The sequence below is a fragment of the Haemaphysalis longicornis genome, unplaced genomic scaffold (genome assembly GCF_048455015.1).
Source record: "Haemaphysalis longicornis isolate Haplotype H1 unplaced genomic scaffold, Haemaphysalis longicornis Haplotype H1 scaffold_4, whole genome shotgun sequence".
In the NCBI taxonomy this organism is placed as follows: Eukaryota; Metazoa; Arthropoda; class Arachnida; order Ixodida; family Ixodidae; genus Haemaphysalis; species Haemaphysalis longicornis.
Genome location: NW_027526361.1, coordinates 60,409,954 through 60,431,684, shown reverse-complemented (window position 1 = coordinate 60,431,684; position 21,731 = coordinate 60,409,954). Strand labels below are relative to the sequence as shown.

Genomic DNA, 21,731 nt, shown 5'->3' with positions numbered 1-21,731 from the left:
TTTATCAGGACAGCAAGGAAATCGCACACGATTTAAGCTGAATTTAGGTTGTTAAGAGGAAGCGCAGCATAAGGGTACATTCCAAGCAAGGCTCGCTATAATAAATCAGTTCAGAATTGCACAGTCTGAAACTGGAGCAAGCGACAGGTATGACGAGAGTAACTGTAACAATGGCTAGGGGCAACTTACAGCTTTGCCACACGAATGTTTAACTTTTCACACTTTACTACAACAAGCAATATTAAAAAAAGAATACCTCTAATTTCTTTTCAAGCACACTTTTTCTTTGGGGAACAATATACATAAGCATCATTAGAAGTGCACAGGCTGGTTGCACTAAAAATACTTTTTCACCGATTGGCAGGCCAAAACAGCATGCTCCCTGGCCTGGTCACAATACTCTTTTCACTCTTTTTAAAGAATCTCCAACAACAGGCGCGCTAAAAGCTAAGCTAAGAACAAATTTCAAATCTGCACTGAAGCTACACTGAAGCTGCACTTGGTGTATGGTGGTATGTTGTACTAGAGGGCTCCGTATTAATCTCCCTTCAATGTGCACAAATGTTTCTTGCGTACACCGGACAAGTGGCCAATGACGGGCCGGACCCAAGTCAACAGACCTTTCTTGACTCTCTACAAGAAACGCTAATTGCAGAGAGTTGTTCTGCGCTCAAGAAGTGCCAAGTCTCACACACACGAGCGATTTACCGGCTTGGCAGTGGGCGGGGGTTCTTTCTTAGGAACCTTTTTCTTGCCTCCAGGAGCTAGGGATCTCTCAAAAATGTAACTGACCTGTGCACGGAGAAAGGGTAAAGGCGTGAGAGCGAGCCAGAAAAGATGGTGAGCGAAGCAGTCATTGCACCCTTCCCTCTTCCTCTTGATCTGCGTACCTTTCATGCATCACCTGCACGCATTCGCACTCGTCTGCAGGCTTTAGCCTCTTTGGACTCCATCATTCTGTGTTCAAGATTGCAATCAGCTGATCCAACTGAGGTGCAAGTGTGCAGGAAGCCAAAAGGGGCCCTGAAGACAAAATGCAAGTTTGTTTTATTCGAAACACTTGGTGTTTTATAGTGCCCCAGTGCTTGTCATGCAGCAAAAGATGCTTTATTCACTGAGAAATTAAACATTTTATGACAAAATTTTAATTCTTTTGCTAAATCGCGTGTTTCGCAACGTCAGAAAGGGAAGGCACCCGAGACAGAAGTTAGTATGTTGACTAAGGCTGCTGTGAACAGCAAAGGTGCCTTTTGGCGTCTTGTTTACTGTCCGCCTTCATAGGTGGCGCCACAATACCGCTCAGAGACCGCTGTCTGCACTTGCTCTGTTCTTTACCTGATTTGTACTTGGCTTACTTTTGTTACAGTTGATAGCAATCATTCATGAAAGATTTGGTATGCTCTACAAACAGGGTCACGTAGGTGGCGATGTTGCATATGCAAGTTGGCCAGTGTTATGTCAGACAGGCCCAACGCACAGAACAGCTATGCAGCTTCAGCCGGCATAATGCGCATGCACTGGTGCTTCTATGTTAATGTGTGCGTTCATAACTTTTATTGTTCACCCACCATTCTTACCGCTATAAAAAGAATGTGCTCCAAATTTAAGTTAAAATAGCTCGTCCCGTAAGCTTGTAATCTCTGTTTAATTTTCACTGGATTTTGCCCACCTCAGCCAACCGCAACAAGCTGCCCATAATAAGTCAGAAGTTCAGTGTGGGAAAATAGCTGGTTAGCTGCATGTCTATTCTCTTTTTTCTTAATTATGTAGCTTATTTAGTGAAGTTTGCGTTAAAAGTGGTGTCAGTGTTATTTTAACAAAGAAATCTCCCGAATGAACAAAACTTGCATTTTGTCTTCATGGCCCCTTGAAGGGAGCATAAAAGGCAAGCGAGAAACAAGGGAAGAGCACTTAACACAAGCACACAGCACAACATGCAAAAAGGTTGAAAAGAATGAGAGGTTCAGGGCATAGATCACAAGCTGAGAAAGCGTTGAACAGAGAGCTCAAACACAGAAATGAGTGATGAAGATATTCTAGTCCTATTAAAGCATACTAGCTGCAGGGAATGTAAAAAAGCAAGCAATCTTAAACAGGCACAAATACAAAGCAACAGCAGCACACAACATTGGGAAAAAAAATGAGTTCGTGCACAGCAAAGGTTCTAACAAAGTTGCTTGTTTTAACACTGCAGGTCTAAGCAAGCCACAGATCCCGGGCACCTCAACACAATGAACAGCACTTATTGCAGGTACCCCACATGCAAGTTGTGGCAACACACAAAGTGCAAGAAGGAAATTGCAGTTACAGGCTGAATTGAAAGAGCATTTGACATGCTTGGTGGGAGGATCTACGGGACACATAAATGTGCATCTATTTAGTCTTTTTTTTAATTGAGTAAGCTGTGTTGACTTCGGAGCTATAGTATTTAAAGTTGCCTGACGAATCCCATGGAATGGAGTTTGCACAATAAAGAGAGATTGGGTGACCACTGGGCGAGCTCCGCCGAGTGATGGCAACAGGAACACTCACGCCATCCAAGTGTAGCAGGCCACTTTCGTCCAGCTTGAAGTGTGCCTTGATGCCCTTGGCTTCAGCGTCATCCGTGTGCTTTTGCAGGGCCTCAGCCACACCCGTCAGAGACACCGTGCTGATGTTGAGCGAGCCGAAATTGCTGCATGCACAAGGGGGCAAAAGCAAAGGCTCACACAGGGCCCCTACAAGCGTACTGTATCGTGTCCCATTTGACAAGCCTCTAATATAATGCACTTCCAAGATCATGCTGCGCTTCCAAAGATGGCACAATCTCAAAGTCCTCCGCCGTTGCTGTTAAGCTGTCTTCCCTTCCAACCACATAACAGGCTTGCTCAGTGAACTGATTAATCTGCTGAAGTCCTATTTTTTCACTGAGAATAAGTAAATATGTGAACAACAATCTATATTAAAATCATTACACTTTTATTGTAATTCTACTTTCCTTTTGGCCCGGCACGTGTTAAAGCAGTCTTTGAGAGTGAAATGTTGACAGTGCTCTGCAACAGACCACCTTGTCGAATCTTCCCTAGCAGCATTACGAAACAGACTAGACCTTTTCACGCCTGTCTGAAGTCAGCCCCAACAGGAAAAACGGGGCCAAAAAACAAACCAACCCTACAAACATGGGCACGCCTCTGAACACGGCTTGCAAAAAAAAACTAGGAGCCCACTTGCCTTAGCTCGCCCTGGGGAAGAAAGCTGAGGTCACCGTAGTTGATGGAGAAGTCAAAGTCCGTGGTGTAGCGTGAAAAGGTCATGACCTTCTTCTGGGGGTACGGGTTGTTCCGGCTGAACAGGACTCGCCGAACAACCTTGGTGCTCTTGACGCCATCCGTGTCCACTTCTCGGCTGAAGTCCACCTGCCAGTCACCAGCAATGCACAAGGGGTCAGCTCTGGGAAGAACCACCTCCCTTCTTCAGTGGGCTTGAGTGGTGGGCATGATAGGCAGAGGCACCACGGATACTACAAACAGCTAGAGCAATACAGGCATTGTTACATTGTTACGTGGATAAGAAGCGATGACACACTTCAAAAGTATGCAGCATTGGAGAAGCAACCACTGCATAAGGCTTGGTTTACGCGGTGTTCCCTTGAAAATTAATGTGCAGCCTTTGACAAGACTGGCCAAAGTAAGAGCAGCAGCCACTCTTCACTAGCTCAGAACAAGAAGGAACACCACCGATGGTTATATCCTATACATGTGGAAGGGAGCGGCAGTTCCAACAGGCATCCGCAGTAGCAATTTAGGCCTCAACTACCAAACTGTTTTCTAAAGAGCAATTTCAATCCCCAGAAATACTTGTCTGCACAGACGTTCGGAAACACCCCCTACGAAAACCATCTAATCATTTGAACAAGTATTTGAACAAACATTTGAACCGTGAAAAATCCACACATTATGTGAGGGATTTTTTTCCCAGTTATTAGTTTCTAAAATTTCCTCCTGGTATTATATTTGGATCCAAACAAAACTTTGAAAAGCCAAAAATTGGGCTCACTGTGCTTGTTTCATTATTGTTGCATTATAGCCTTGTAGCTTACAGCACTTACAGGAGGGGCCACCCAGTGACATCATAGGTTTGGTTGCCATTGCATGCCGACTTAAAACAGGTGCGCTCTTCGGCAGCACACGAGCTATCTATGCAAAGTGCACGCTTTCGAGAAGCCACATTTTTTTCTTCGCAGTAAAGAAGCCAGATGTTGGGACTGCAAAAACAGTACTCGTTTACCTTGAAGGAGAAGGCGATTTTAGCCGCAAAAAACATCGGCAACTGTGCCCCTGAGAGGCAGTTTCCAACTTGGGACAGTAGTCGCACTTGGCAAGGAGAAAAGGAGGCCCTGTTCATGCACAAAGGCATGCAAAAAAAGTGTTCAGGGGCCAACGTATGCAGCATTTCCGGAAATTAAATTCCCCCTGACAGAGTTCCGTGTGACTACACCAAGCTGCACACCAAGCTTTGAGCCTGCTACTTTTACAGACAAAAACCACAGATCTTGCAAAAAGGAAAGGGATGGGTATCCCACACTCTGACTTCAAAGAGAGCAAGCCCCGTGCCTCCCAACATGCACCATGCCAGATTTCGATTTTTTTTATGCCGCCAAAGGAAGTTGATTCACAAAAGCTGTCCAAATTGTACGAAGATGTGCTTGTGGCTTTCCACCGCCACATTATTTCATTGCACAAGGCCAAGAACTTGGGTCGGCAGATGAACAGACCCAACAACAGTGAATCTGCACATGTGCAGGAAAAGTGCTCCAAGCAGGTTTGAGTATGGCTCAGCAGACACAAGCAGAAGTGGGTTGCAGTGATGTCTCGGACAAAGGCCGGTCGCCCATTTTATGCCTTCAAGTGCAAGATGCAACCAAAAGAAAACAAGCCACCAAAAATTGCTGTCGCGAGGTGCAAGGAAAAAGGTGCCAGCAGCACAAATGGCTCAAACCCATATAGTTTAGCCTGCTCGAGGCACAGCCGTCGCTCCCACACATCCTCATACTGGACACACTTCAGAGCTACCCGGCTGATTCCATGGAGAGACTGCCACAAGACTTCTGCAGCATGGTCAAGCATTCCAATTCCAGTGCACCCTGTATTTCACACTTCTAAGAAGTGCAGCATCTTCAAGGTACTTGATGGCACAGGAGGTGACAATCTCTGGAAGCAGTTCTTGGACAAAGAACGTCCTATGACAGTGCAGCTGAGGACAACGAGTGAAACGCACAGTGTGATGCAAATAAATGTTTTCACCAAGTTTTCCTCACTATTAATTTGTGCAGGTGATACTTATTTTTCTTTTTCGCTGTCCCTAAATGCCACCTCGTATTTGTAGGTCCTCACTACAGTGGGCTCTCATTAAGCAGAACCTCAAGGAACCGAGAAAACATGTTTCACTTATCAGGAGTTTCGTTTCGAGAGAGATTAGGTTCAGCGTTGCATGGTGCGAAATCTAGGTACTAATAAGAGGATTGGTACACCATAAGTACAAACTGTACTGCACAAAAGTAAGCTGCAGATCATTTTATTTTTTAAAATGTCAATAGTCCACTTACCGATTCCACCTGAAATACAGAAGAAACAGCGATTCATTTGTTATTAAAAAACGACTTTATGATGGGATTCTGAGACTGTGTTTGGTTCTTTTTGCGCAGTGGTCAGAAAATTTTAGTACTCATTAACGAGATTTTTTTTTAGATTGCCTCGATACAAAACCAACCAACTGCGAGGTGACTGTTCATTTAAAACCGATTTCTATTTATTGAGATTTTTACTATATAGGCAGGTTTTCACAGTATATGGATTTCGTGTCACCCCCACCAAAAAAAGAACCCCCCGACACCTGTTACTCACTGAAAGGTGTCAACGGAATTTTTCAGAACCAGTACCAACTCTACTATTTGCTGTATGGAGAGCAAGTAAAAAGCATTAAACACACTCTTATTACTTTTTACGGAACAAAATTGTTAAATCCCTGTTGTGGACCAAGTACCAGTGAACACTGCTACTAAGAATATGTTGTCTTTCATTTCACGTGTCAGTAGGCACAGATAACCGTGCAGTGCAAATACCAGCCAACCAAGCACAGTGTCACTCGGTATTTACCTGCAGTCAACAAGCCACGCGCATTTCCTAGACAGCTTGCCTGCTCTTTCAGTTCACCTTGGTGCGGAAGGTAATTCCAACAACGCTCAGATGCGATAGTACTATCGGCAAAAGCACTCGCGGCCAGAACTGCAAACGTGCCCCCTAGGCACGCCGAAAAGGACAAGGCCCCCGCACCTGTATGGGGAAGAGGCAGGCCTCCTTGACGTTGAACTGCTTGACCTTGAAGCCCTTGCTGAGGTAGGCCGCCTGGTAGGCCGCCCCAAGGGCCGCAGCCTCGTCTGCGTTCAGGCTCTTGCCCAGCTCCCGGCTGCTGCCCAGGGCCGTATGCAGCTCCTGCTGCACGCGTGGGATCCGCGTGCTGCCCCCCACCACGATCACCTGGTCGATCTCCCCCTGCGTGGCAGCAGAACGACAGCGTGATTTCATGTACAAGGCCCACACCTACGTCACACCGCTGCACAAAATGCACCAAGAGGTAACGTAAACATAAATTAGCTAGCACAGGACGAGATATGACAAAAAGAAAGAATAAAAAGAACAGCTCTGTTTGAATGACAAGAGCATCCCGCCCTCTTTTCTATCTCCGGAACTGTCTACAGCCCCGTGATTTTATTACGCTTACTGTGCACTGCAATTAGCCATTTCTTGGAGTCTGGAGACTCAAATCCCAAAAACAATAGGCATCTAGGTAATTTAAGCTTCAGTAACAGACAAAAAGAAAAGCAGTGTTTAACCAAGAATGGCGCAAAAATACGTGTGGATGGTTTCGACGGCCCGAGAGTACACATAGAAATGAGAGGACTGCAGTGCGTGCTAGAAGAGCAACACCTACCAAGCTCATGCCAGCAGATGAGAGGGCCATGTGAATGGGTGCGGCCACGCGCTTGAACAGGTCGTCGCAGATCTCCTCAAACTCTGCCCTCGTGATTGGGTGCTTGAAGTCCACATCCTCCATGACATTCTCGACCTGCAAACAACCAACCAAGACACTGCAGGGCAGACACCAGTCCCAGCTACGGGAAGTCCCAGCAATGACGAAACAGTACGACGGAAACACACGCAAGTTCACAACCGAATGAAAAACAACTATCGTTTACAAGAAGCTTCTACAGCACGAGTGCCTTGCCCGCACTAATCCACAGGGACTCGCTGTGTATTCTACCAGTGCGCTCAATAAACGCTTGTGTCAGTGGCTCCAGTCAAGTTTTGCCTTTGCACCGATAGAGGGCATCACTAGCCTACACAGAGTAACACTGTGGCCTGCAGCTGTTGCCTTTGTTAGTAAAACACCACAGTAGCCACATAGTTCAAAATCACGTAGTTCAAAATCAATCTGCCCACTCACTCCCCCTACAAGATCTGCTTTTTCAGTCACCATTTCACACTTGTCTGTTTTCCGGAGCAGTCGGCTGCACTTGATGGCCATGCCTGTACAGTTTGATTCCCCATCTGTTCAAAGGCCACAATAGTAGTCATGAACAGCGAGAGAGGGGAGAATACGCACCTGAGCCACGTGCTCTGTGTTGGCACTGAGCACCTTCTTGACGCGGTCGGCCTCCTTGTAGAGCTTGGCCAGGCCCCGCTTGTTGTCAAACACGTCCTGCTTGGTCTTCTTCAGTGCACTGAACTCCTTGGCAAAGCGCTCACCCAGCCGCAGCTTGAACTCCAGGCCACCCAGGAAGCGGTCGTACCTGGTAGACACGCACAGGGCCCCAAGTCACCACCCTGTAGCTCTCTCTGTCTGGGCACCACTCGTCTGCTGCCGAGACTTTGAAGTATGTAAGCATTTTTATGTGGACTCAACGAGAAAACATGTCTGTCCATCTGTAACTTTGTGCATCACACTTTTGGCGCTAAAGGAAATGCTACAAGAAAGCCCCCTGTGGTCTTCAAATTTTCATATATGACCGCCTATACTTCCCCTGTAAGAAGACCTTCTCAGCAAGGCAGTTGCGCTTAGTGGTGAAGCACACTTTAAAGAGGCTCGGTGTTTGCCAGAAATGTGGGCACTTAATTCCCACTAGGAAGTTTCTGCAATTTTTTTTTAAAGCAAAGCTTTCTATGCCTCAATGATGGTGTTCGATATTGCTACGTAATGCACTGTGGCAAGGCCAACTTTACACAATAAGTTTCACAAAACAATGATGATGGCAAGCAAAAACACATCAAGTACCTAAAGAATGTTTTCTTGAGACACTTGATGCGCCTCAAGGAGATTCCAACCATGGGGCACTTCCCTGAGCTGGAATTGAACCTGGGTCCCTTACATTATGAAGCAGACATCTTTCTGATTGCAACATTCCAAAACAGTCAAAGCAACTTCGCATTTTAACTATCTTTCTCTTAAAGGGACCCTGCAACACTTGCCATCGACTACTAGTAATGTATTTTGGGATAAAGTCTATTGTCCCAGAAATCTCCTCCCGCAAGAATTATGAAAATCCGTTCACAATTAACGAAACTACGCGCGATGAGAAATCGCGCATAATCGTTCCCTCTCAACTCGACCGCGGCAACGCGACGAAAGCTGCGCGCTCTCTCCCGGAGAGGGGGCGGCTCGCGGCGTTCTCTTCGGCGGCCTTCGATATATCACATGCCGGGTAGTTCTCTCCTTTTCTCCGCAACGCGGAGGGGCCTATTTCCGGTCTGGTGCCACAAAAAAGCAGGCATGGGTGCCTGCTCGCAAGTGCGCGCTCGGGCTGGTAGGACGTTTTTGAAGCAATAAACGTTTGTAGTCGAGTGGTCCTGTTGAAAGGGAAGTATTGAGCTCATCACTCAAACTCCGCGCGTACTCAAAACACAAAATAAACGGCAAAACTGTGCCTACAGGTTCAGGCATAGAAGAGGTTCGTACACAGCGATGACGACGACGGAAATGAGAGAATCTACTCGCGAAGTTGACCAGTGACAGCCGATCGGGCAGCCATGGCCTATGTGACGTCCCTCAGGCCATGCATAATGAGGACAACTGAAGAGAGAGCGGTTTGTTTTTCCGCGTCTTTCACATCGATTTGCGCGCTCACCGCTTCACGTGCACGTGTAATATTTGGCTCAGGTATTCCTGGCAGTGTAATCTAAACGTTGCGCAGGTTTACTTGCACTGCTCAAAGAGTGTTGCAGGGTCCCTTTAAGAAAGGCTCCGATTTTTTTTTTTGTTCTTGTCATTTGTTTTTTGCCGTTCATGCATGTCTATGCAACCCGGAAGAGAGTGAACATTACAACACAAATTTAAAAAGCACAGTGAAAGAAGGGTTTCAGTTGATACAGGGTTCTCTTCAAAAATAGGCTGCTCTACTGCATGGATGCGCCTTACAGCACAGGTACTGCATTTATCTTTACAATTATAATAATGTTAGCTTATCCCGACATCCACAATGAACAGCCATGTATGCTTTCTACCATTCAAGGAGCAGCCCCTGTTACAACTTAAATCTTTTTTACACGAATTAGCAAGCATCAGCATGTCCCATCTAGCTTTCTTGCTCCACTCCAGTTATTCATTACAAGGACCCACACCCCGCAACTACTTTCAGCAGCCGAGGTGCGCAGTCTAATTTTAGAGGTCCACTCAGGCCCATGTCGACAAAGTTCCCGGCTCTTTTCCCAACCCCCACACAGCAAGTGCAGGTCGTGCGGCACGAAATCAAAGTAGCCACCATGCGGTTCAGCAAGTGCAAGCCTATCGTCTACCTGTAGTCAGGCAATTGGTCTACGAGAGAACCTAATCTTGATTTCATTCAATCTAAAAAGTAATAGCAAACTAACTGCCATGCCCCGACTTCTATTTGTTTCATCCTTGAGCACACAACAGCCAGCCGGTTAGTTCCTCGTTGCATTTCACACGCATATTAACAGTGCTGGCAGAGGGCAGCGACTCCAACGGCCGGCTGCCTGCCAAGTAGAGAGGCTCACCCAACGCCCTTGATGGACAGCTGGGGCACATGCTCCGCCAGGATCCGGTCCTTGGTTTTGACTGTCTGGTAGGCCACTATGGTGGCCGTCGTGCTGCCCGTACCCATGTCGTAAAACAGGATGTGCACCGGGGTGTCATTGAACTCCTTGCGGCGGAACACGCCGTAGTTGAGAGCAGCTGCCATAGGCAAATGGAGGGGAGAGAGAGAGCATTGTCAACAAAGCAACACTTCAAATCTATAACGGAACTCTTAGCATACTTGTTGGAACAACTGTTACAGCACTAAATACAGCAAGAGGTTCAAGCCCAGCTGCTTGCACAGAACTCAACCGATCAAAGAGCATAAAAATTAGGGGGCTGTTGTCCATTTAACCTTTAGGGCATTTTTCCCTTGCTGTAAATGTACATGCAACAGCAGCGTTCATGTAGTTTGAGAATACGTAATTGGCCTTTTAGCGTCCAGTATGCAGGCAGGGAAAAACAAGCCTCACCAGCAGTGTTGGCCCCAATAAGCTGGAGAAGTTTGAGGCCCGCCAGGCTGGCAGCCTGGGCCAGTGCTCTCCTCTCTGCCTGGTTAAAGTATGCCGGCACCGTGATCACTGCATCCTTGATTGGCTGCCCTGCAAGGACGGACACGTGGGGAAAGAATGGAGGCGATGCAGCCACAGGAGGAAAAGCTCTGACTGCAAGTCTCCCATAATCCAACCACTTGCAAGTAAGTGACTGGCAGGCCATTATGACAACATGAAAGCATAACAAAACTCCTACCTAGCTCAGTCACCCCAGGCATGCTGCTTGCGTGGGTTATATCCACCGTGCTTGATACGATTATGCCTCTTTTGACAACAATAGCATCCACGTGCAACTAACTGACACTCTAAATGGGCTTGCACATTTCCCCCCACTAACCATGGCAAGGTCACCATGCGATAAAAACTTTTCTGAGCAAGTGCAAAAGCAGTGCATTATTTGCAGAGGCTGTGACCCAGATGGTGAAGAAGGGATGGGACGCAATCTGGAAAAGGGATGTAGGCACACAATGTAGGCACACCCAAATTCCTTCCAGAGTGGCCCAACAATGCTTCCTGAGCTCAAAAGAAAGGGCCATGCTGTCTTGCTCGCCATTTATTTTCAGCTCTAGTTGTGTTCCCTGTAAAGGCAACTGCATTAAAGGAGCCATGATGAGAAAACACAAGTTTGGTTCATTCGAAAGATTGCCTCGTTAGAACCATAACGACACCACTTATAACGCAAACTTCGCTCAAATAAGCTACATAATTAGGAAAAAAGGAAATGACCATGCGACCCACCAGCTCATTTTCCGCAACAGAACCTGTGATGTCACTTGGGAATGCTCTGCGATTGGCGGAGGCCGGCAAAAGCAAACGCATGTTAGGCAGGGCTGACAGTTTGCATAGCGAGCTCAATGCCCATGAAACATACTGCACATTCTTTTTATGACAAAGAACGGTGGAGTAAACGGTTGAAGGTCCGAACGAACTCGCAAGCGTGTGCGCCAATGCGTACGAAACTAGCGGCGGCCGAGCTCGACATCTCGCCGTCGCGCAGACGAATTTTCGGGTTCGAGGCTCTTCGGGGCCAACGAACCGTTCCAGCACGCACAGCCGCGACCTTGCTTCGTATCGTAATCAGGAGGCGGACTCTTAGCCTTCAACCCAGCGTCCGGGCTAATTGCGACTCATACGGCATATTCTCCCCTGGTGAGCCTGGGGAAACATTACTGCGTTGTTGTTGCCCTAGCAACGCCACCACCATGTTGGCCTTGAAGGCGTTGTAATTGCCATGGCAACAATGCGAGAGCGCGCAGCTTGCGTGGGGGAGAGGTAACGCTCTCCCCTCTCATGCCGGTTGGATTCCTTCCCCCCCTCCCCGTGTCCCCCCCATTCCCACCCGGCAACCGCCACCGCCACCCCGCTGCCGCTGCCTCCAATGGGCAAGCCTCGCTCCGACGGCACGAAGCCACGCCGCTTGAGCAGTAACGACGCCAGCTCGAATATCACTTAAACACTTTATTCGAGTTACGTTCGCGAACGCGACGTGCAGCGAGAAACACCGATGACCAATACAACACAAACAAGGTTGTCTGTCTTCAAGCACAGCACATGCACGACACAAGTCCTATCCTTCAGCTCAGCTTCACGTACGGCATACGAACGACGTTCTCACCTTTTGCTAACAGCACTCAAAGAGTCTTCGCGTTACAATTCATCCTGGTGTTCTTGGCGTCCCTTTTGCAGCACCGTAATGTCCGAGGGAGCACATCGAGCACAAACGAGAAATCGCCCACTACATGAGACGCGCGTCGGCCTCGCTGCTCGCCGTGCCACAGAACAGGCCGTGCGGAAGCAGCAACTGCGGTGACCGTTACCGCGCATGCGCGCCTCCAGTCGCGCCGGAGAGAAGCGGAAAGAAAAAAAAAAATGAGAGGAGGAGTGTTTCCCCAGCGCCACTGCCTCTAGGCGCGCAATAATAGAACCGAAACTAGAAAAAGTAGCATTGCCCTGTCGTAATCCCTTCACAGGAGGTTGGCCGTCATATCGCCAACCAGCAAAGGTAAAAATAGAAACGAGGGGAGTAAGGAACAGCAAGAAGCGACGAGATAGTGCCAGTCGTCGCGTAAGTTTCGAATGGTGTTGGCTTGCTGCTGTCGTTACGAGCTCGTTTCCAGTTTACAACCACTGAAAACTTCACTTTGTTCGAGTACTTTACAATGAAATTTCGTTGCTGCGTTTTGAAATGCCCATTTAGTACGGGCAAATCGTTGAGGGAGTGCGACATCCCCGCCGGTGGGGAGATCTCCTTTCATGTGCTGCCCAACGACGAACCTAGGCGAAGCAAGTGGCTACGTTTTGTGAACTTTGCAAACGGAGGAGAAAGAGAGCTAAAGGAAGTACGAGTGTGCTCGCTTCATTTCCGAGGAAGTGATTACAGCAGGGACCCTTACGTTAGCTCACTCCTGGGACATGCTGGCGCCCGTCGCCGACTTCGTCAAATCGCTCTGACCTTGGGAAAAAAAATGCCGTAAACACCGCACATTGACGCTCGTATCTTTCTGGTCGAAGCAGAGAGCTCGCGCGAACGGCTTTCCATACACGACACCGGCCAACTGGCATAAGTGATACTGCTACTGAAATTGAACTATTATTAACCATAATCAAAATACGGCACATACGTACCAGTCTATATTCGTCCGTCGCGACGGGGCTGACGAGGCAGCGGTGCCGACGGCTGGGCGTTCATCTGTTGTGGCTATCGCGGAATGGTCGCTTTCCCGTCCACCGCGTATCCCACAACTCTTGCCCCTCGTGCACTTAGAAGCATTGAGCGTTTTTGTGGTGCGAGGTTGTTAAATGCAAGCCCGAGCTCCTCGGCGAGAGTTTTGTTCTCCGGATCAGGCGATTCCATGACTAGGGCTGTGGGTGCACTAGGTTTTACTAGTATTTTTAAAATGGCCGCCGTCTCGATAGACTCCCGCGTGTGGGTGCTATATGGAGTCGACATACTAAGTATCTGTTTCATGGACCGGCTCTATGACGCCATTGTATACGTCACGGAATGTTCAATTTTAGCGGGAGATTTAAAATTTTGGCTTAAATTGCCTTATTTCTCAGTGAATAAAGCATCATTTGCTTCCGGGAAAGCGCTTGGGGTACTATGAAACACCTAATCTTTCGAATAAAACAAACCTGTTTTCTCTTCGTGGCTCCTTTAAGTTCACTACAACACACACAAAGGCGGGCACCCGCTATCCCCTGTGGGGTCCTTTACACCTGCGTTACCTTTTCCTGCAAGCGTGCTGCATGCGTGCTGCATGCGCTGAAGACATAGCATGCGAGCTACGGGCTGGCAGGCGAGAACTGCTCCTCTGCCAACGAGGCTCCCCCCACAACCTAGGAACCTCCGCACTTCCCCCGCGCCGTCTTAAGGATGGTGGGTGCGCTTAGCAAGGGGAACACGCTACTTGACTCCCCATGCTGCCCCTGCCTCATTCTCAACGAAGCCTTCAAACCCGCTATCAGACACCGAGGTTAGGCCCTTTGGGCCTACCTTGCTTGCACTCATGTGTAGCCTCGACCATCCCAGCACGCCTGCAGCTGGTCACGGAGGTGTGCATTAGTATACTGTAATTACACTGCCCTGCTGATGCAATCACTCTGCAAGTACTTGTGCTACTTGGCTAAGAAGGCCCTTTGTGTGTCTCAGCCCTTTGGAGCCTGTCGTTGCCTATCCTAGCTAGCTAGCGAGGGTTCCAGCGCTTTAGTGCCACCCTTTATGCCTACTCCAGCATCCACAGGGGGTAGCGAAGCAAGACCCCCTACAACCCCGCACTCACCAGCCGCGTTGGTGGCAAACTCCCTGGCGTGTGCCAGGATCATGCCCAGCAGCTCCTCGGGGCTGAAGGTCATGTTCTCAGGGTGCCTGAAGAGCACGCCCCCCGTCCGGGGGTCGGCCTCCAGATCATAGTAGGGGAAGCGGCGCTCGAACTCCTTCACCACCGGGTTGTTCCGCTCCTTGCCCAGGAGGTCCAGGAAGTGCGAGTAGCTCTTGTCCGGGAAACGAACACCCTGGGGCACACGAGCAAGAGAGTCGAGCGGGGCATTCACACACAGTAGACTCGTGCTGACCGACCGCCTGGGGGTCTACTTCCTGGCACCAAGATACAGGAAACGCGACCATTTTTGCCTCTTGCCTTTAAGGAATCAACTGATTAGGGAATTAAAAGTGCAACCTCGTGCATAGCTAACCACAATTTCAAGCACACCATTTTATCAGCATTTCGTCAGTACACAAGTTCCCCGTGTCGTCATACATGAGGTCCTGCAAGAATCAAGAAACATTTGCACCCCTGTTATCAACAGACTGACGCCACTGACAAGCACTTAGGCAAAGTGGCACAGCAGAAAATCGCAAAATCCGTGGCACCGTTAGGAACTTTTGTTTACATCCCATACAGTTCAATTCTTATTGTTTCTTTGCTGCCGAGCTATCTAAGATACACATATGACCCATTTGCGCATATGGATGTGTGCAGTGACAACACCTACAGGGACGCCGCAATCCTCAAGGCTATTGCAGGCACTTTACATATACTTCCAACTATACCGTTACACAAGCAAATCAATACCTAATAATCAATCTAACAGCAGCCCCAAGCATTGGCAAGATGAGCTCACAAATGTAATTAAATAGGGTCCAGCCATTAATTTGATGGGTCGCATGTTGTTCATGTTGATGCACAGTCCAAATAGCAGAAAAGCAACTGTCGTCCATCAACTTTTTTAGATGAACAATTATGTCGCTATGTGGTCCTTCGTTTAAGCCATTGTGTACATCAGGGGAACAGACGGAAAGTGACGACAAGAGGCTAAGGAAAGAAGAGGGAAGCACAGGGTGCTGCTGGGATGCTTTCCAAATAGCAAAATTCATGCAGGGAATGTTCTTATGCACCAAACTTGCACATGGTAACTATAAGGTGCTATGACGTAGTCAAAGCAACTCAAATTACAAGTTTGGTTCATTAAAGGAAACTGCTTTGTCGATGACAAGGATACCAATTTTATCACAAACTTCCCAGAAACAGTCAAGATAAACAAAAAAAGAACAAGCAGTGGCAATGCCCTAGCCCCGTTTCAGCAATTTCTCTGACATCAAAGACCAAAGCCACCACCAAGAAACATTACTAGGCAATTGTAGTGGGGCCTCCAGTTCCGTTTGCTTGTATCATAAGAACACTATCAAGCAGTTAAAACACTCGTAAAAATGTTTTTAGTACTGCCCCATATTATGTCACTCCTGCCCGTATTGCATCACTCTAGCTAGAAACCTGAAAGTTGGTCTATATTCCTTGCATTTTCTTTTGGTTAAGAAGCTAATTTCGTGCCAAAAGCAAGTTAGCAAAGGGAAGTTCTTTCAGGCTAAGCAAACTTGTATTGTGTGTTCACGGCCCCCTAAATAAGGTGTGTGGGTCAATGGAGCCGAACTGTGTTTCTGCAACGAGACCGAAACCTTACAACCTCAGGAAAGCCTTTGCGCTTAACCCAAGGTGGATCCACAAGGCGTCAGGAACCACCCCCTCCCCTCAGACACCTCAATTACTGGGGATTCTCCACCATATCTACCCCTCTATCCCGACACCCCCACCCAAGTCAAGCTGGACACACTTTGATTCAGTATCCATCAAAAATATAGTTGCCACAGCCAGGAATTAACAGCCCCACAACCTCGCGTGTAGACTCAGAGCCTATTAGTTACTACAGCTCCATTGTTTATAGTGCCTGAACCACTTTCTTTGGCAGGGGAATTTCAAAGAACGGCAAGAGAGGGCACCACTCTCGGTGATTATAGCTGGTTGGAGTTGCAGGTAGCCTCGAAGCGGGACAACGGCCAAACAGGCAGCTCGGAGTGCAGGAGCACTGCAACAAAGCATCCTGCCCCGTCGACCTGTCTCATCGTACGAGTACACAAGGTAAGTTGACTTTTGGCAGCTTCGTTCCCAAGAAAGGTGATAACACCACATTTAGTGCAAAAGCAGACGAGGAGGGCAGGAGGGATACATGAAGATTCAGAAGACAAAATACAACTTATATTAATTTGAAATAATTAGCCTTTGGCAACTTCATCAACGCGATTCCAGTACTGTAAGAAGTTTTCTTTACCTTAGATCAGAAACTTGTGCTCAGCAGTGATGCCGTAGGGGGAATAAAAACAAAGTTACCAGTGTGTTAACTCGCCATCAGCATACAAATGGACATTTACGTCTCTTGGAAGTGGCTTTAACCGAAGGCCGCCAATCGCACACAAAAGTCACAAGGACCAGGACCAGGTGGGAAAGTAACCACTGCCTCATCTGTTCTGCTTAATATCTAGCTTAGGTCTGCGTTATAAGTAGCATAATTGTTATTAGGTCAATGCAGCCTCGCAGGCAACTCACCGTTGAAACTGCTTGGTCTCCAAAATGCCGTTCACCATCTCTGAATGCAATGGCAACAGGTGTTTTTCTTTGAGAGTCCCTAATGGAAAGGGGAGATAAAGATGACATAATGCACAGGAATAAATAACAGAATTTGCTACACAGAGAACTCTGCAAGAAACATTGAGCAAGAAGAACTTACTTGTTTAATGCAATTTCCATTGGAACTCCAGGCTAGAAAGACAAAATGTTTTGTTATGTTCACAATACTCCTTAGGGTGTGTGCTTACACCATATGCTCTAATAAACCATAATTAAGTACCAAAAATGACATAATTTTTAAAATAGCACATCACTATCACCAAGTCCTAAAACATTATGCCTATGATATGGTCAAAACAAAATACTTCGTACTGTACGCATAGCTGGTCTCTCAGTGCGATTAGTATATGGCAGCATTGCCCCTAAGTGACAATTGAAAATACACTGTAAAGGGTTTTAATAAGGAAATAAGGAGCCATTCCACTCTATGAACATGAGTGGCTAGCAAGGCTGTACAGATTCATGCTATTTGATGAATTCAAATGATCTCTTCTCTTATGTGCCAGTAGTACTGTTTGTGGCTAAGAATGAGTAAGTGAACATACTTTGTTAAGCTGTACCTGATGGTGTGATAGAGAAAGGTACTGCAGGTAATCATAGTGCAGCAGAAGTGGATCACGAGTTCTGAATTAATTGTGCTGCTGAGCACAAGGACGCAGGTTCGATTCCTGGCCACGGCACCTGCTTATCTGATGGAGGCGAAAAGCAAAAACGCCTGTGTGTTCGAGATTCTGGCGTATGTTAAACATCCCCAGGTGGTGGAAATTAATCCAAAGCCTTCACTACGGAACAACTCGTAGCCCAAACGTTGCTTCAGCATGTTAAGCCCCACAATCAATCAATCAGTTCTGAATTAAGTATTATGTGCGACTACAGTTTATGTATAATCTTGGGCACAAAAACCAGTTTAGCTCGTATTCAACAGTTATGGACACCAGGAGCTTTTTTTTAGTGCGGAAGAGCTTACAGCCTACCTCCGCGGATTCCGCGAATGTAAGGCGGAGCCTTGGCAGTGGTGTCACGATTGGAAGAGGGAAGGGGAACGTGTGCGTGCGCCAGAACTGATTGATCGATTGTAGGGTTTAACGCGGCGACACAATGCAGGCAATGAGGCGCGCCGAAGTGAAGGGCTCCGGATTAATTTTGACCACCAGGGGATCTTTATAGTGTGCAGAAATCTCGTACACACAGGCGTTTTTGCTTTCCACCTGCGTGCGCGAGAGTGATGTTAAGCCAAACATTACGTTTTGAGGTCTAACATCGTCAATCAGTACCCACAGACTGATGTACAATGAAGTGAAGATAGCTTTGCGATAGCGAAACACAAATGGAATGCCCTGTTTGGTGGCTCCTTTTGTATTGTGTGTTGACAAATGAAGCAGACGTGCTGGTGTCAAAACGCTCTGGATGTCTTCCCATATATCATTTTATGACACTTTCCAGCATAAACGAATACGGTAGCCTCTATTGTATGCATAATGCCAAATCTATACTGAAGAGGAGTACACCTACAAGGAGCAACAGTAGCAACATCAACAGCAGCAACGTGCGGCTGGAACCAATGAATATCGCGCACAAAATACCAAGTGCACGTGGCAAGGCAAGGCACGAGCAGGGCATAGTTTTTTGCGCGATGCATGATACAAAAAATCATGCCACGTAAGACATATAGAGCTTTGCTGTAAAATAAAGCTATAGAAAGACATCTGGAAATATATTTAACAGCAACAATAAGCTAATGATATGGGAAAAAAATCAATCAACAAAAAAATAAATGGACTGCATACAATAAGCATGGCTGATTCCATGGAGCAATTAAATGATAACGTTTGCACCCAAGTGATAGTTAACATTAGAATCCTTTAGTTACACTAGAGGATTCCAATAAAATGTTTTGTAATCACACTTTGTAAACAGCCACACAGTATATATTTTTTCTCTAATCTCAAGGGGTGCTCTGAATTTTCATAAAATAACATAACTGTCACCGCAGCCATCTAAGTACAAGGCTGTTCTTTCTCAACCTCCATTGCAACTAAATTGTAAACAATACGAAATTCAGCCTGGATGTTACGTGGGCCTGAAAATCCACAACACTGGTAAGCATATGCATTTGAGCACTTCGAACATTGTAAAGAAATGGGCTAGAACAAAATAATACGTATGACAAAGTTTATATAAATTCTTGTTTGTAATTATGAAGCAGGTGCTTATCATATAGCAGCGACTATTTATAAGCAATTTTGACTAACACTTCAACTTTGTTATAAAATTTCTTATTATACCCGTGCCACACGTACACAAAAAATGACATTAAGTGCTGAAGGCCTTAAGATGCCAAATGACATTAACTGGTCGGGCCATGCTACACGCGAAACCGGAAAGGCATTAATGTGTTAGGCATGATGGTGATCATGACCAAAAAGAGAAATTCACTCATATTTTAAAGTCTTTAACATAGAGAAAAACATCTTCCAAGGGTTACAGATGCTTTTTTGTGAAAAAAAAAACGTTATGAGAAACAGTGTTTTCTTAAAAATGGTGTGAGCCATTTCTAAAAGTGGCTTCATCAGCTGCCAGTAGTACCCAATCCGAAAAATTTAGCACGACAATAGCACGACGAGTGACACGATTTTTTGCCTTTTGCTTCTGTTTTAGTGAACTTCGTCTTCTTCAAATCTTCGGCACCAAGGGTGCACAAAAAAAATCGCCTTATTTCGAAGTTTAGCTACGTTTCCGCGTCAACACTCTGGTTCTGAGAGTTTCGTTGGTTTCATTTGGTGCTCATCCCCTTCGAGGGTAGGCAGATTTAAGTTGTTCGTGACGGTAAATGAGTTGTGCTGAACTCCTTAAACCAAAATGACATTAGAGCGAATGGCATTAGATTTTTGCGTGTAGCAGCGAATTAATGGCATTAAAAGTTAAGGCATTAAGCACTTAATGTCATTTTTCGTGTACGTGTGGCACGGGTATTACTTTTAACTTCTAAGATGTATACTATATCAGCAAGCATGGCTTGTGACGTGCATGCTGACAAGTGTGGTCAGTGGTTATCGCCAACGGGCTCCTAATTGTGTGAAAATTTGTAACACTACATCATGCTAGGTAGATATGTTACAAACAAGCATTTTTTTTTTTTTTGCAAAAATATTACAGACAAGCATGCACTTCAGAAGCCTTAACAATTTTTGTGAACATTAAATTAATTTGTTCAGACATTACAATGGTTGCACTATGTAGTTCGAGGTAATCCAAAGTACTACGCAATATTGTGAATTGAACAGTTTGTAATGCACGAGCTTAAAGTATGGGTTAGCTGGGCGATTCGCTCATACTAGTACTAGTAGCACCGTTGTGGTGTTACACATTTTAACAGCACTATAACCTTTCAGTTGTTCGAAGTGCAACTCATAAAACATCACCGGTTTTCGGTTGGAATCAAAGTTACACAATACAGTAAAGTACCATATATGCTGTTAAGAGGCCGTTATCAAAGTTAACCCCGTTCTGCCGAGTTGTATAACTAATGCAAAATCAAATCAGACTTACAGAAACAATGGCAACCTTCATCCACTCAAGACCAAGGTCTACCGACATCACTGCAATGCCTTCAACTGAAAAGAAGAATGATATCGTGGTCAGCACACGCCATAAAGCTCCACTCTTCTACGCCATCGCTAATGATCCTTTGTAGCGAGGGAGCCTCTGGGCTTGAATATGACGCCTTTCCAGACGTAACCCCGAGCAAAATAATAAAAAAAAATGTGTCGAAAGAGCACTTTCAGTTTTTGGACAATACTGCTTAAGTTTAAAAGCTGGCGAACCAAAAGTAGCAGCAGCGTCAAACTAAACTACCATGTGTAGCAGTATGGCAACGTGGACAACATGTCACGCAAACTACACAAACGGCACGAAAACTATAGGACTATAATATAGGACATATGGGCACGGAAATTGCGCAGAATTGTACAGCCCGTTTTCCCAAGCATCGCGACGACACGTCTTGTGTAAACATTACGAGTGCTTGCTCCAGTATGGCGCAAGACGTCACCGAAAACAAGGCGTCAAAATTAACTACGGGCACGTGTGAACGCAGCGAGAAGCGGAAAGAGCTTTTCACTCACCTTGGCTAAAGCTAACCATACACAGCGCGACGATGCACCATGAGAGGTGCAGCCGCGAGATTGACGGGAAAGCCATTGCTATTGATCCCGGTTACCTGAAATTAGTTCACGGAGGAAAACATACGGTTAAGCACAAATCCCAACGCTCAACCAAAACGTGCAGCGCTAGCAAAAGTCTCAACATTCCATACATATAACCGTCGCGTTCTAGCCACAGGTCAGCTCTAGACTGAACGATCAGCTGCGAGCACCGAGCAACTTTCATTCATTGGTAAGACACCGGCGGTGCGTTATCGAGCTCACCGGACGACGAGAGCTTATTACCAGACTAGAGTACCACAAAAGTCGGTCAGCCGTGCACTCACCTGACTACTGTATGCCTTCAACCGATATTAAAAGTTATAAATCATTGCGCTGCATATGACCGAGACCGCCGGTGAACGAATTTCGGAGTTTTTTAATGATGGCCGGGGAATGTGGCGAAGGGTGATTGGGCTCTCGCTACCGGATATCCGGTTGAATGA

General features: G+C 46.5%; 1 protein-coding gene across 1 annotated transcript in view; it reads right to left on the bottom strand.

Moving 5' to 3' along the window:
• The window catches only part of Grp170 (hypoxia up-regulated Grp170 co-chaperone protein), a 31,395-nt gene extending 9,664 nt beyond the window's left edge, over nt 1-21,731 (bottom strand). Inside the window, exons 1-13 of the mRNA XM_077706927.1 lie at nt 21,573-21,731; nt 21,208-21,302; nt 20,633-20,697; nt 17,184-17,215; nt 17,003-17,081; nt 14,405-14,636; nt 10,542-10,670; nt 10,050-10,227; nt 7,642-7,828; nt 6,970-7,104; nt 6,312-6,530; nt 3,211-3,395; nt 2,533-2,674 (exon numbers count right to left, since the gene is read on the bottom strand). Of these exons, the coding sequence (XP_077563053.1) occupies nt 2,533-2,674; nt 3,211-3,395; nt 6,312-6,530; nt 6,970-7,104; nt 7,642-7,828; nt 10,050-10,227; nt 10,542-10,670; nt 14,405-14,636; nt 17,003-17,081; nt 17,184-17,215; nt 20,633-20,697; nt 21,208-21,283 (1,659 nt within the window). The 5' untranslated portion in view covers nt 21,284-21,302; nt 21,573-21,731. The remainder of the gene's footprint in view (nt 1-2,532; nt 2,675-3,210; nt 3,396-6,311; nt 6,531-6,969; nt 7,105-7,641; nt 7,829-10,049; nt 10,228-10,541; nt 10,671-14,404; nt 14,637-17,002; nt 17,082-17,183; nt 17,216-20,632; nt 20,698-21,207; nt 21,303-21,572) is intronic.